Source organism: Platalea leucorodia (assembly GCF_965183815.1).
Source record: "Platalea leucorodia genome assembly, chromosome: 10".
NCBI classification, from domain to species: Eukaryota; Metazoa; Chordata; class Aves; order Pelecaniformes; family Threskiornithidae; genus Platalea; species Platalea leucorodia.
Window position 1 is genome coordinate 156,397 of NC_138832.1, and position 13,381 is coordinate 169,777.

Consider the following 13,381-nt stretch of genomic DNA (forward strand, 5'->3'; position numbering starts at 1 on the left):
CATTTCGTGCAGAGTCTGACTGTTACAGCTGGCATTTTTTGTGCTTTAATGACAGCTGTGTGTGTCTTGTTCATGTTAAGTAGTCTGAAGCTTGTAATACTGAGCTAGTTTTAAATGGTGGTTGGGTGCATAAGGTAACTTAATGCATGAGAAGGGCAGTAAGCTGCAAGATCCTCACTACCTTCAGAAGTTTGATCCACAGTCGGTAGCTGGCTGTCCTGTGTTACGTCTTAACACACAGCAGGTGTGGGTGGTTGGGATGTGTTTGTAACCAGTGTATTGCTGAAAGGTACAGTCAGCTCCCTATCTGTCTGGCTTTGTCGGAAATGACATTAAAAATAGCCCCAACTGAATAACTGACAACTACTTCTGCAAAATGAGCTTAGATGCTGTGCTGTCAAATGTGCAAAGAGAACAGGGGATGGGTGGGGAAAGTGCGAAATTTTTTTTTTTCTTCCCCTGTCTTACAACAATCATGGGGGTTTCTTCTATCTGGTAAAACGTTTTCAGATCATGATCTTTGCTTGTGTCCGTTTTTAGTCCTAGCATAAGATGACTAAAAGATGTATGTGCACAGAAGCTCAATTTTTCTGTAACATCAGCTGGCTGTCTTCAGGCTCTGCTCTAAAATCATTAGGGATTCTTCGAAGGGTGAGTTCCTGCTACAGGCTGTAGTTAGGTACCAAAACAAAGCCAAGACACAATTGGTGCCTGTAAGGGTGGTGTTATAACACGTACTCTACAGCACATAAGTCGTACTTGTGGCTCACTGGTACTGAGTGCATCAGAGGGGGGCAAGCTTCCTCTTCCACTGTAGCATGGTGAATTTATTCAAATTGTCATAGTGGGGTGGAATTCTTGGCCTTCCTTGGCCTTATCGGCCCCGCTGTGGCTCCAGTTGAGTGAGGAGTGCCGTGTCCCCAGTAGAGCGGTGGTGGAGAGAGCTGGGAAGCTCCGAGGAGCCATCGGGAGGATCAGTGCTCTCCCTGGGGGCTGCGGTGCGGCAGGGCCAGGGCTGGTGCTGGGGTGTACCTGCTGCTGTTCTGTTCCCTGATGAGCTTAGGGGGATGAAAAGGCCCTTTAAGACTGCTGGAAGGGGGCTTGGTTTAATTAAGTGTAATCCCTTTAGAAATTGCAAGCACTTTCACATGACCCGATTCCAGCCTCACCCTGGCACAGAGGACCCAGGGCTGTTTCGGCAGAGTGCTGGCACTCGGGAAGGAGGCAGATGTCTGTGAGTATTGCTGGTGCTGCGGGGGGGGGGGCATTACCTCTGATGCTCTTCTGAGGCCGTGCAAAGCACGATGCCCTGGTACGCTCTGCGGGTCAGCGTGCGACTCCTGTCCTCGCAGCGGGGCCCGCGTTAGCTGGCCGACGTGGTGGGAAGTGAAGCATAGCCCTGGGGAGCATTTGTCCTCCAGAAAACACTCATTTGTTTTAAGGGACAGGGTAACAATTCTCGTTATACTTACTACACTGTTGCTAATCTTGCTGAAAGCCAAAACTTGCCTTACAAGATCTTGAGTTCAGAGTTTGTGCAACTCCAGCTGGATTTGATGTGCTTCCCTGGTCAGGGCTTTTGGAACTGATGCATGGTGTTAGTCTAGTATCTTTACCTGCAGTAACTGCTGGGTGAACTGGTGCGCTGTAGTGTAGAGAGTCTATAAAGGATGGCCTGGAATTTCTTTTTAACTGAACTTACCTCTGGTCCGTAACAGTCAAATGAGCAATAAAGTATGACTTTTCCCTATGCCATTTTCTCCAGAAATAGTCCGCTTGGTGGCTTGAACCTGGGAAGCATGAATATCTGAAGCTTGAAGCATACAGATTGGCAGGGTAAAACAGCTTCCTTGCATTCAGGAAATCCAGGGAGGAAAGAAGCTTTAGCTCAGGGTCAGGGTTTTGTAGAGGTTGATACTCTCTTGTGCTGACTCTACCTATTATTCTGACATGAATTTCCTAGTACTCTGTTCCTGTCTCAACTTACGACAAACAGAATTGTCTGTTCTACCTCTTGCACCGCTCAACGTGCTGGGACATTAGTACGAGTAATGCATCCGTTACTTAGTGTGACGGTATCAGTCTTTCCTGTTTGTCCTGCTCTATGCAGCCACAAATTTTCATCTTGGGAAGCAGTTGTAGCAGGTTATTAGTAGGACTCACTCAGAGACCTGGAAGATAACCGATAATCATTGCTGCTAGTAAACCTTATTTGGAATCTCAGTGCGGCAGAAAGCAGGACTTGAAGGTATACGGGCAACGTTAAAATTTCTGAAAAGATGTTGCAGATAAGTGCCTGGTACCACTGTCTGTGAAGTCGGTCTCCTGTAGTCGCTAAGCACTGTGGAAGGAGGGTTGTGGTGTCCTGTAGCTTGTGAAAGCTTTTGCCTATCAAAAGGAGCTTTCTCTGGCTGCAGCTGCTCTGGGGGCTGGAACAGCGTCCCTTCCACGCGAGGGGTCCTGTGCGGGAGGTCTCGCCCTCACCACAGCACCGGCCTTGGCAGCAGGAAGCTCTTTAATATGCTCTGGTAGTGGCAATCTTCAGCTGTGCTTCGACTGGTAGAACAATGGTAATTCCTCAAATAGAGAAGAGGAAGAGTTGCTAGGTTTCTAGCTCTTTCCTGTAGCTGTTATGAAATGAATCAGTTAAATATGGGCTTCTTTCTTGAGTATTTTTTAGCTTGGTGAGTGTAAATTTGCCTGTTGAAATATACTTTAATTTTCTTGTAATGTGCAAGACAGCCTCCTCTGGAAGCTTTTCATATAATGTTGCTAGCTGTTTGTATGCAAAATACTATATTAAATGATGATGGAAAGGGAAAAGAAGGCTATTTAGAGGCCACCTACTGGGGTAAAACTTCTGCTAGTTTAAGATCTAAGCAGAATTTAGAGGGTTGCAGACACTTGGATGCAGCAGTGAGTGCATTATAAATGCTATGATGAAAAAAGTCAATGAGTTGCTTTAAATAGAATTTGAGTATAAATTACTGCATTAGGATAGGGTTGGTTTGTTGGGTTTTTTTTGGTAAATCTCTTGATGATGAAATCCAGTAAGTCCTCTAAAAACACCTCCTGAGTGTTAAAAGTTTAAGACAAAATTTACTAACAACAAATTTTGGAAAAGGGGTGTAGTATACTTGGGGATAAGGACTGCCACTGTGGACCTTGTGATCTGATTGCTGGCGAGCAATGTCTCTTTCTCACTGTATTTACTCTTATGCCTTACATCTCAGCAGCGTGCACCTTGCCTGTCTGGACTGACTTCTGTGTATGCTCAGAAGGCTGAGTTGGTTATCTTATTGAGGAGCGTTTTATTCTGTTTGCAACCCAAATGGTAAGCGTGCTGATGTGCTATGCCAGCCCTCAAACCTAGGAAAACCTCATTAGATAGTTTAGAAATACAAAGTGTAAAAACTTCATGCTAATGAATCTTGAGGCTTTTCTTAGAATAAGCATTGATGGTAAACTAGATAAATGGTTTAAAAGTGTGTTGGCACAGTAATTCTTAAGGGACGAGGCAAACGGGAGTCTAAATTATGATGGGACTGGATCATGCTGGCTTTCTTCTGGTGTAGCACTTCTGTTGTGTAACCCTTGTGCAATATCTGTGTCGGGCAGTACGCAGCTGTGAATGCCTCAGTAAAGTGGTTTTACTAAAAGCAAGACTTCAAATGAATGAGGAGGATGAGGGTGAACATGCAGTGTCTGGCACTTGTCAGGTAGAGGTTACAGCAGCCTGGGTCTCGTAGTTTGCTGAGCTGCAGGCAGAGCACATGAAGGTCAGTGAAACCGAGTTGCCAGTAGTGAGGTGGCTCCTGGGTATCTTGCAGAACGAAGCTCCCTTGGTGCTTGGTTTTTCAGCCTTTTTACATGCCAGGAGAACCAATTTGTATTTCTGTGCCAGTATGCAGGCTCTTGAAATGAAACAAAATGCTTGCTCTGAAGTATTGTCAGGCCTCTTATCTGCTAACTGGGAATGGAGAGCAGTGCCTCCCACCACCTGCAACGGTAGAAACCTCACTTTGTTTTTCCAGTTCACAACTGGCACAAAAAAAACCCCTGGCTTTGTAGCATGTGGGAAAAAATTCTTTGAATGTTGTTTCCACACCAATGAGGCTTAACAAAACTCAGTTTTACAGCAAATGAACTTCTCAGCCACGTATTGAATTACTACAAAGCTAGTGGTTAAAATGTCAGCGGTACAGCCCAGGACATGCTTTCCCCAGCTCGGTCTGCTGACAGTTAACAGCAGCATGCCATTGAATGTGCTAAGCCCCGCTCAGAGCAGGGAAGCCAGCGTTACCGGGGTGTGGTTCTCTGCAGCACAAGCCTGTTTCCTGTGGTGTCTTAGCTCATGCTGGCTTCGAAAATAGCATAGGCTGAAGTTGCAAGTGCAGACCCCATTCAAGACTGTGCTGCTGCTGCGCCTTGGGTTGCTGCTCATCTTGAGCACAGGGGGCTTTTAACTGGGGGAAAAAGTATCTCTCTTCCTATTGAATGTACTAATCGAAGGATGATAACTGGCCAGATAGCTTAAGTGCATTTAAGTGAGTGACAGTGAAAGAATTTTGCTGGTTCCAGCACAGGACGTTATTTTACTGTGCTAACAAAGATGTGAGTCTTACAAAGAAGTATTCTGCGTGAATTATGAGGATACTTACTGAAGCAGCTTTATTTTAAATTTTAAGGTCTGATTCGCTCTGAATAGCTTAAAAGCTATTTGGGCACAGGTTGCAAAGAGCTGCCACAAATGTTCCGGTTCTGTTTTCTGGTGCTTCCTCTGTGCTCAGATACTTCAGCATTCAATCACCTTTACAGATGATATCAGATAAGAGTAGCTACTGTGTTTTATCCATAAACAGTGGAGCAAAAAGATGTTTTCTTTCGTGGTAGCTGGTACATTAGTGTTTTAGGTGAACAGGAAAGACTTTAAAACAACCAAAAATCAACCTGTTGCTTAATGGCTCATTTAACGTATCCCCTCTTATACTTAGATGTGGCTTATGGACACCTTTGCTCTCGCTGGTAGGTGTGCTGGGCACGTCAGGCTTACAAGCTGGCACTCCTTCTGGTAGAAGAGACTGCTTCCAGGTACAAGTAACAAAGCTGTTTTGGGGAGCGTTCAGCCCTTCTAGCGAGTGACTGGATTCCTGGTTCACCAAAGCGCTGTGAAATCGGCCAATTGTCAACAGGGTCTGAGGAGAATAATTTTGGGGAGGTACAGCAAGAGAGCTTAACACAACTGCATGCTATTGAAAGCTGCTAATTTTAAACGAAGTTTGATTGCTTATGAGTTTAGGTCATTTGCTCTTTCCTTGCTACTGCTACGGGATGGTTTTTCCTCAGTTTGACTTCACTGTGCCAGAAGGTTCAGAGGGTTTCAAAACCGACTTACTCCTGGTCTGCTTGTTCACGATATCTTTGCTCCAATAATGTCTAAATAGCATTCCTTATATATGCAACAATTGGAACTGCAACTCTTCTTGACTTCAGCTTTGCTGTGCTAAGCCTACCTTTAACCTCTTACAGAATGTGCTTAAATTCTTAGCTAAACTTAATACAAGAAAACCTTTAGGTTCATCACGAGAGGATATCAAGTACAAAATAGTGGTGTGCCTAGGATCAAGTAGGCTTTTTGGGAAACTTCAAAATGTATTTGGACTTAGTGGTCTCTTTTCGGCACTTGACTTAGATTTAACTAGCAGAACGCTTCTTGCTTATGGAAAAAAAAAAAAATGGTTGTAGCTCTCTTGCAGTCTGCTGCTGCTTTCTTAGTAAACAAGGTGTGACATCTGTCCATATACTCAGTAAAAATACAGGGATCAGGACTGGCTGTGATCATATCGGTATTGGGTGGTTCCTTGAATATTTCTCTGCTTACTCTAGATTTTTTTTGGTCTTTAGCGTCATGTGGTTAGCTTATAGTTTAAATGTGAGTTTGCGTTATTCTTACTAAAACTGTTCACAGCATAATTCCCCCCCACCCCTCACCCCTGGGAGGCTGGCGGAAAGTGCTAAGAGGATTGATTGCACTGAAGAGCAAATAAATTAGGATTTGTTGATGTGGGGTAAATGGCTGTTGGCATAGATGGAGAACTATGAATGCAAGGCCTGTATGCTGGGGTTTGGTGCACTCTGAATATGTTGTCTGTACAACTTCAACGTTTGATTTGATGGAAAAGCATTAAAACAGTTTGATCTAAAATATCTGCAGCTTGTGTTCATAAATTGTGAAATATCTTTACCTTTTTCAGTTGATAAGTACGCAAATAGAAATGAATTCTCAGACAGCTTGGTGTACTTGCAGGCCTTACTTTGCCTGGTCAAAAGTTAAGGCATCTGCATTCAGGCAGGAGTATTCCTGTCTACCCCTAAGAGTCTACACGATGCTTTCCAGTAATGATCAGGAGTTGTGAACGGAATTGGCTGTGTTTTCCAGTAATCTTTGAGGTGAAATGCCTCTGCTGTTTAACTTGCTTAATGAGAAGTATTGGCGAAAGAGGTACAGATGTCTTCCTGCTTCTGTGGGATGAAACTGCAAAGTCCCTTGCTGCAGTCCCTTGCCACTTTCATTTCACATGTGAAAACGTGGTGGTGAGGCTTTCCTGTCAAGATAGTGTGTCATATAATGTTTCTTCTGGAAGACCATTCATGATCTTACTTCTTAGGTCTAAGCCTAAGACTTCCTTGACATTCATCCTTCAAATGGAAGGGTTAGATGTCTGGTTGTGTGTACTGAGGTTTGCAACATCTCTGCTTTTGTGAAAGACACTGGAATGTTCTATGTTAGAAATTCAACTTCATAAGCTGTAAATGGCTATTACATGTGTCAGTATATGGATGGGAATATTAGTAGGAACAGAGAGGATAAACTCTTACACTGCAAAACAGGGAAGTTATCTTCTACAGGGAAACTGGGAACACCATGCTGGCAGGGTAGATGACTTTGGAACTGCTCACAGTGAAGTTCCTGGAGGCTTGGGAGCTGATCTCTGGCTGTAGGCAAATTTTGGTTTTCATTATTGGGTAGTGTCACTTAGAGCATGTGTTGTAATGATGCATTTTCTGTCTTCCAGATCAGTGTGCGTGTTACCACCATGGATGCTGAGCTGGAGTTTGCCATCCAGCCCAACACTACAGGGAAGCAACTCTTTGATCAGGTAAGTGATGGAGCTGCAGAAGATCTAAAGTTGATACACATGTTGTGATTCTATTAAGGCAACAGCAAACAATTTCTAAAGGACTTCAAAGATTAAATGACAGTGTGTATAATAACTTCAAGAGAACTCAGTGTAGTAAGAAATTCTACATTTTTTCAAAACTAGTGCATTTTTTAATCTCCAAGAATGTGTTAGGAGCTATTCTTACCTCTGATGAACTGAATTGGTGCTATAGCTCATCATAATAATAATTGGAAAGCAGTAGATGTCTGCAGTCATAATTCATAAGGTAAGAAAAGTCTTATGAGGGAGCTAGTAAGCTGTCTTTGGTTGGCTTACTTGCAAGCATTGTGTAATTGATTTCAAAGAGTAGTTGGTCTCTAAAACAGGAGAGGCTTAGCCAGCTTTCGAACGTTGCTGCAACCCTTAAGTGCAGGTGAAGTGATACTCTGTGCTCCCATCAGGCCCTGAGGGAAAGCGTAAGAGAAGTTATATACTGTACTGTATTGGGCTGTCTTCATCTGGGTGCCTCAGCCTTCCTCTGCATTCCCTGGCCAGGCAAATTTCCTCCTGCTTTGGTCCAAATAGAAGCAGGGAGGCACGTGCAGCCCAAAGTTGGAGCAGCTGAAGACAGACATTATCAATTGCAGCAGTTGCAACTTTTGACAGGCTCCACTATGTTTCTCTGCTATAATCCTGAAGGCCATGGATTTGCTACTTGGAGGAAAATCTGAACAGTAAGTTCATAGCTTAAAGAAAAGTAAAATGACTCTTGGATTAATGACAAGGTGAAGGAACTGCCAGGCCAGGTATGTCAGATATGGGTGTGGTTCGGTAGTGCTAAGCGTTCTGGGGCCAGCTCTACACAGTACCTATCTTAATGAAGAGAGAAACTTAAGGGCTGACCCACCCATAGAAGTCAGCTATTTCATTTGGGGCCAGCAAACCTAATTTAAAATTTTTTTTAGATGTTTAACCACAAACTACTACTTTCTCTCATACTCAGCTGGCTGATTCAACACTAGATATTATATTGCTCTTTGCAGCCCAGCCCTGAAATGGAAGGCATAGAGTGAGATCCTAGGCTTTACTGAAAGAGCATCCTTTCATAATGGGAAAAGCAGAAAGGCTTTCCAGAAAGTTCTGAGGTGCAGCGTAGTTCTCAGCTATCTGTGTGTTACTACATAGTAGCTCCTATATATTTTAGCCCTGTGTGGTCTCCAATCCAACAGGTTTTTTTTTGATGGAAGTGAGAGCTGGATTCTGTCCAGAATCCATGTGTGCAACATGGAACTCCACCACGGCTTGTTCATGGGAGCGTATGCCAGTGAAGCTGAGGTGACATACCCCCAAGTTCATCAAAAGGTGAACTGTTTTTTTGGAGGGGGTGTTCTTCACGTGGATGCTTCCCATGATTATTTTTCAGTGTCTGGCTTCTGACATTATCCAGGCAAAGGACCAGGTGCTAAGAAGTGATACTACTGAAGTCAGTAGTATTTTTAATCTGCACATAATTTTTTCAGTCAGCTCTAGACCATCTGCAGCTTTTGCTGCAAACTGACATTGTGGTGGCAGACGGGCTTCAGCAACTTGTCTCTGTTTGAGAAGCATCTGATCATGTTTCCAGCATGGGAACTCTTCATGTCTTACTAATTGATTTCACTCCTTTGTGTCATGTTCTCAGACAGCTGCACCTTCTCCTCCCTGTAGTGTGTTTCACACAGCACCTGTCTAAACAGAAGCTTTGTTTTGTTTTTTCCATAGTAAACACTTTGCAAAGGGAAAAAACAACTGCTGTTGCCGAACAAAGTTTCTAAGTTGCTAATGTAAATGAAGCAGTGTTTACTTCAGCTAAATAGGATTGTAGGTGGAGTTGGAAGAGGAAATACAGTGGGGGGGGGGGAAGTGTCTGAAGCTAGCTGTTAAACAATTGCTATTTCTAAAATATGGTGTCTGGACACCATCTCTTTATACTGTCCGTATATCACACTCGCTGGAATAAGAATTAAACTGTTTTCTACCACCTAGCACACGAGATTTCCTTGTGGAGGTGGTGATGTTGGTTCCTGATAGGGCTGATACTGAGATAAATGTCCTAGAGTCTCACCAATGGCAGATGTGCTCGGTGGTGTTAGTTTGGTAGCACCACGGTGATGGTGGTCGGAGGACTAACCCTCTGCCAGGGCTTGGGAACGTTGGGAGCAGTAAGGTAGGGAGTTCGCAGGTGTGGGGATGTCAAAAGTCTTCCACCTCTAGCATGAATAAGGAGTTTTGGAGGCTACTGCTGTGTGAGTGGTTGAGGAGCCTAATCCCAGTTTCTGTTGCTGCCCTGTGATCTAATCATTGGCCCTTTGCAATTAAGGAAACTAATTGCAAAGGAGGTAGCTATTCAGCTCCTGCCACAATGGGAAATGTTTCATCTTGGTCTCTGAATGCAGATACACAACAGACTGTTGTCTGTCCATTTGTTTTTTAATGGAAAATTCAAGGCTCTTTTCTATTGCAAAAGAGACTTTATAGTCAGACTTGCACATAAAGGAAAGCAAAGACTTCTTGTGTATGGATGCTCAAACAGACTGTTGATCTTTGCATACAGAACTAACTGAATACCAAACCAAAACCTGAGAGCCTCTAGTGAGCGGACCGTAAATGCTAGACTTGCTCCCTTTAGTATGGGGATGGGGCTCTGAATATGTTGTCAGCTGGCATGCATCCAGTATGTTTCAAATGGCTGAGCTGTTTGTGTGGATTAGTTCTGGTAAAGGGATAGTCCGGAGCTGTTCCCCTTGCTGACGCTGCTGATGGGGACTAAGCAGTGACTGCTGCCTGACTGATCGTCTGTTCGTTCTATCTCAGTCTCTATCCTGAGGTGGTCTTCAGTCCCACGATGGGGTGTGTAAGAACAAAGTTAATGGCTGTTCGTTTTCTAGCTCCCTTAAACTATGTTGTGCTCCTGGAATTGGTAATCTGGTGTTTTCTGTGTGATGCTGGTTCTGAAAAAGGAGCTGCTTTCATCAATGCTTTTTCTGAGGGAAGGGAGAGTTCCTCTACAAAGCAAACTTACGGTTTTGCTGTTGCAGCACATTGACCTTCTAATGTAAAACTTGACTTTTGACTCTTTTCACAGAAAAAAATAAGATAATGTGCATGTTTTTGGCCTGGAGTGCCCTTTCACTTTGAGCTGTCAGTTCTGAGTTAAGCAAAAGGGAAGCTGCCAAGCATTACCAAGATTTCTAGCTGCACAGCTACCTCAGTGCATGCTGCTGGCTTTGTTAAGTAGCATTTAGGCAGTATTTGTTTAATAAATATATTCGTTATGCCACACATAATTCTGACTTACTCTGAGTAGGATTCAGAAGACTTGGAAAGCTTGTATCTAGGTAATAGCTTCATGAGGAGGAACAGTTTGAGTCTAAAGTTCCATAGTAATAATAGGTGAATGGGCTTGAGGGAGAAATGTTCCTGTCTCCCTCTTTCCTGCTTCGTTAAATTCCAAAGTGAATTTTTGTAGTGGTAGAACAATGCAGATGCTTCACTGCTTTGTTGGAAATCATCTTTTGCCCCAAAGTAGCTGGCTGTAGAAATATCATTGAGCTGATATACAGTGCAGTAACATCATGATTTATACTAGAGATCGTCCTGTAACACCATCCCCCAGGCTTGCAACTGTACGGCTTTAGCTTAAATAGCTTAAGCTTGTGTGCATGGACAAAACCTGCATTAATTGAGGCAGGAGGTTTGTACTGTCTGTCTTCTGCAGCTTTGCTTATGTACCTCTTAGCATCAGCTGCTGAACTCCAGCTCTTACCGACTCACTAGCAAAACCAGTAACTCTGCTCCCACTCTTCAGCTGCTAGGGATGGATTAAAAGAAGAGCTTGAGGATGGGCTGTGTCTGTCAGGGGTCCTGACAGCTGGACTGGAGACTAGTGTGTAAAACAAAGCATTGCTTTGCTTTGTGTGTCTCCTAATGAAGGATTAATCGTTTCTCTGGTAAAACTACTTAGCTACTTACTGCAGTGGATAGCTTTGAAGTTGTGTCCCTCCAATCTTTTTTCCTCTCAAGCTTCCTTTTTTTGGGTAAATTGATTCTAGCTTGAATCAGTGAGATCTTGGGCTGTTGCAGGGGTGATGAGAGCTAGCCTGTACCTTGGACAGGGCAAGAGGTAACTAACTCGCTTGCCTAGGTGCTCCACAGCTGGCTGGCTGGGAAGCTTGCACGGAAATGCCCTGGTTTAGTGGACACTGCATCTTGCAGGCTCCTCAGGCAGCCTGCATACAGACTGGTCACAAAGTCCTCAACTGCTTTGACTTGTGCGGTATGAAAACATCCTCCCTTCTTCCATGTCCCCCATGCTGTATGAGGCAGCTTCTCAAATGCCTTGTTTCTGATCATTACTGCCCTTGAATCCTGCTGGCACCTTGTTCTTTCTTTCCCCTTCAGAGCCCCTTATTCATTCTAGCCTCTGGTAGAGGAGCCTTAGCTGTCTGCTGTATGAGGTCTGTTGGGAGGTGAATGCAGTCGATGGGTGGGGATCTCTACATCAGGATCTTTTTAACAATGAGTTGTGGTTACTAAACTGTTCAGTCAGTACTTCCTTCCCCAGCCTAAAATGAACCCTCTTTCTCCAACTTCAGAACAGATTTGCTTCTCAGTGATGTGCTTAGTGCTCTCTGAGCCTGTAGCTGGCCACGTAAACTTCAGTCCTTCCAGTGCTAGCTTTTGGACATTGCGAAGTCCAGGAGATGGTGGCTTCAGCATGCCACTCCAGAATAAGCCTTTAGAGTAACCATAAGCACCCAATCTCATTAAAGGTGATCTCTGTCCAATTAAGAGCCATGAAGCCAAGTCAGAGGTTAAGGAGAAATGTGACATTAGAAAAACTTCAATATTTCTAACTTCAGACTTTGAAAGCATGTGGTTAACTTTCCTAGGAGGCTTTTCCTCAGTTTTGTGAGCTTTTGGGGTCAAAACTAAGCTTGTAATAGAAAAGTGCACTCAGCTATGGGTTAAAATTGTAACAATAAGCATCTGTCTGCTCACTCTAAACCTAGTCACTGACGCTATATTTTATATTCAGCATTGAGCCTAATATGTAGTGGAGTGTGGGGGTACTTTATTTTTTTGTTTTAATTCTTAAGGATCCTACAGACTTCATCAAGAGCCAGAGCTCCTAAGATTCTGAGTTCATGTGCCCTGCCCTGGCTTGTTTATCTGCTGCAGTGAGTTTAATGGTTTTGTAGAGTACCAGTTCGCCCCTCTCTCCTTTCCTGGTTGCTAAAGCTTACAACACAGGCTGACCCAATCCCTCTCAAATTTTGAGTAACTCCAGCTGAGTTGAGCTGTCTTTTGGAGTAAAAGTGGCTGGTCTCTCATGGGTTGTAAACTAAGCTTTGTGAGGAGGGAGGCTGTAGAGAAGCCTTTAGCCGTGGTAAGGTCCTACCTAGTAGTGTTTAAATACATAGGAAACTGGTCTGGAGCACTTGATCCAGTAGACGAAAGCACTGAACCAAAAACTTACTATGGCAGTTTCATGGTAGAAAGCAGTAAGTCTTGGGACAGTGACCGGTTCCTCCAGCAAACCCCAGAACTCTTGTTTGTGTAACGAAGGTTTGCGGTTGAGTGGTATGGAAATGTGTCTCAAATTCCACAGGAATGTGTGGAAACTTATTGGCTTTTATAAAAGCAGTAGTCCAACCAAAAATGGACTGTTTGTTGCTAAGGAGGTCAATGGCAAACTGTAATAAGCTTAAAAACTCAAAGAAGATCCTATCATTTAGCACTTTGGCATTTTAGCACTTTGAAAGGGAAAGAAATATATCCATCAGCCAAATGGAAAGGGAACAGTTGAATGTTTATGGCTGTAGATGGAGCCCGTCTTGGGTGTTAAGTTAGGGTACCTGGAAGACTGTGTTCTAAGTCACTTTTGACTATGGCATATGAAACTGCAGGTCAGAGCTCCTCCAGCAATAAGGTTTGCTAGCAGTTTTCTCTCAAAAGTACTTGACATGCCTGTCATAGAGTGGGAGAGAAGCCCACTTCATCTTTAACCGGGACAGCAGGTGAGATTCAAGGCAGATATGTGCTGCAGAATGGCCTGGGATGCTTTGGCCTTCGGTGCAGGAACTTGGTCTGAATAGAACGTGTTCTCCTCTGCTTGCCTGCTTTGGTCTTGCCCACGTGTAGATGGCGCTTTCATGTAGGTTCTGCACTTGTTCGCC

At 43.9% G+C, this 13,381-nt stretch overlaps 1 protein-coding gene across 1 annotated transcript in view; it reads left to right on the top strand.

The window, feature by feature from the left end:
* MSN (moesin) overlaps positions 1-13,381 on the top strand; it is a 46,722-nt gene that overhangs the window by 19,764 nt on the left and 13,577 nt on the right. The window contains exon 2 of the mRNA XM_082322831.1: positions 7,077-7,160. Coding sequence (XP_082178957.1) covers positions 7,077-7,160 — 84 coding nt within the window. The remainder of the gene's footprint in view (positions 1-7,076; positions 7,161-13,381) is intronic.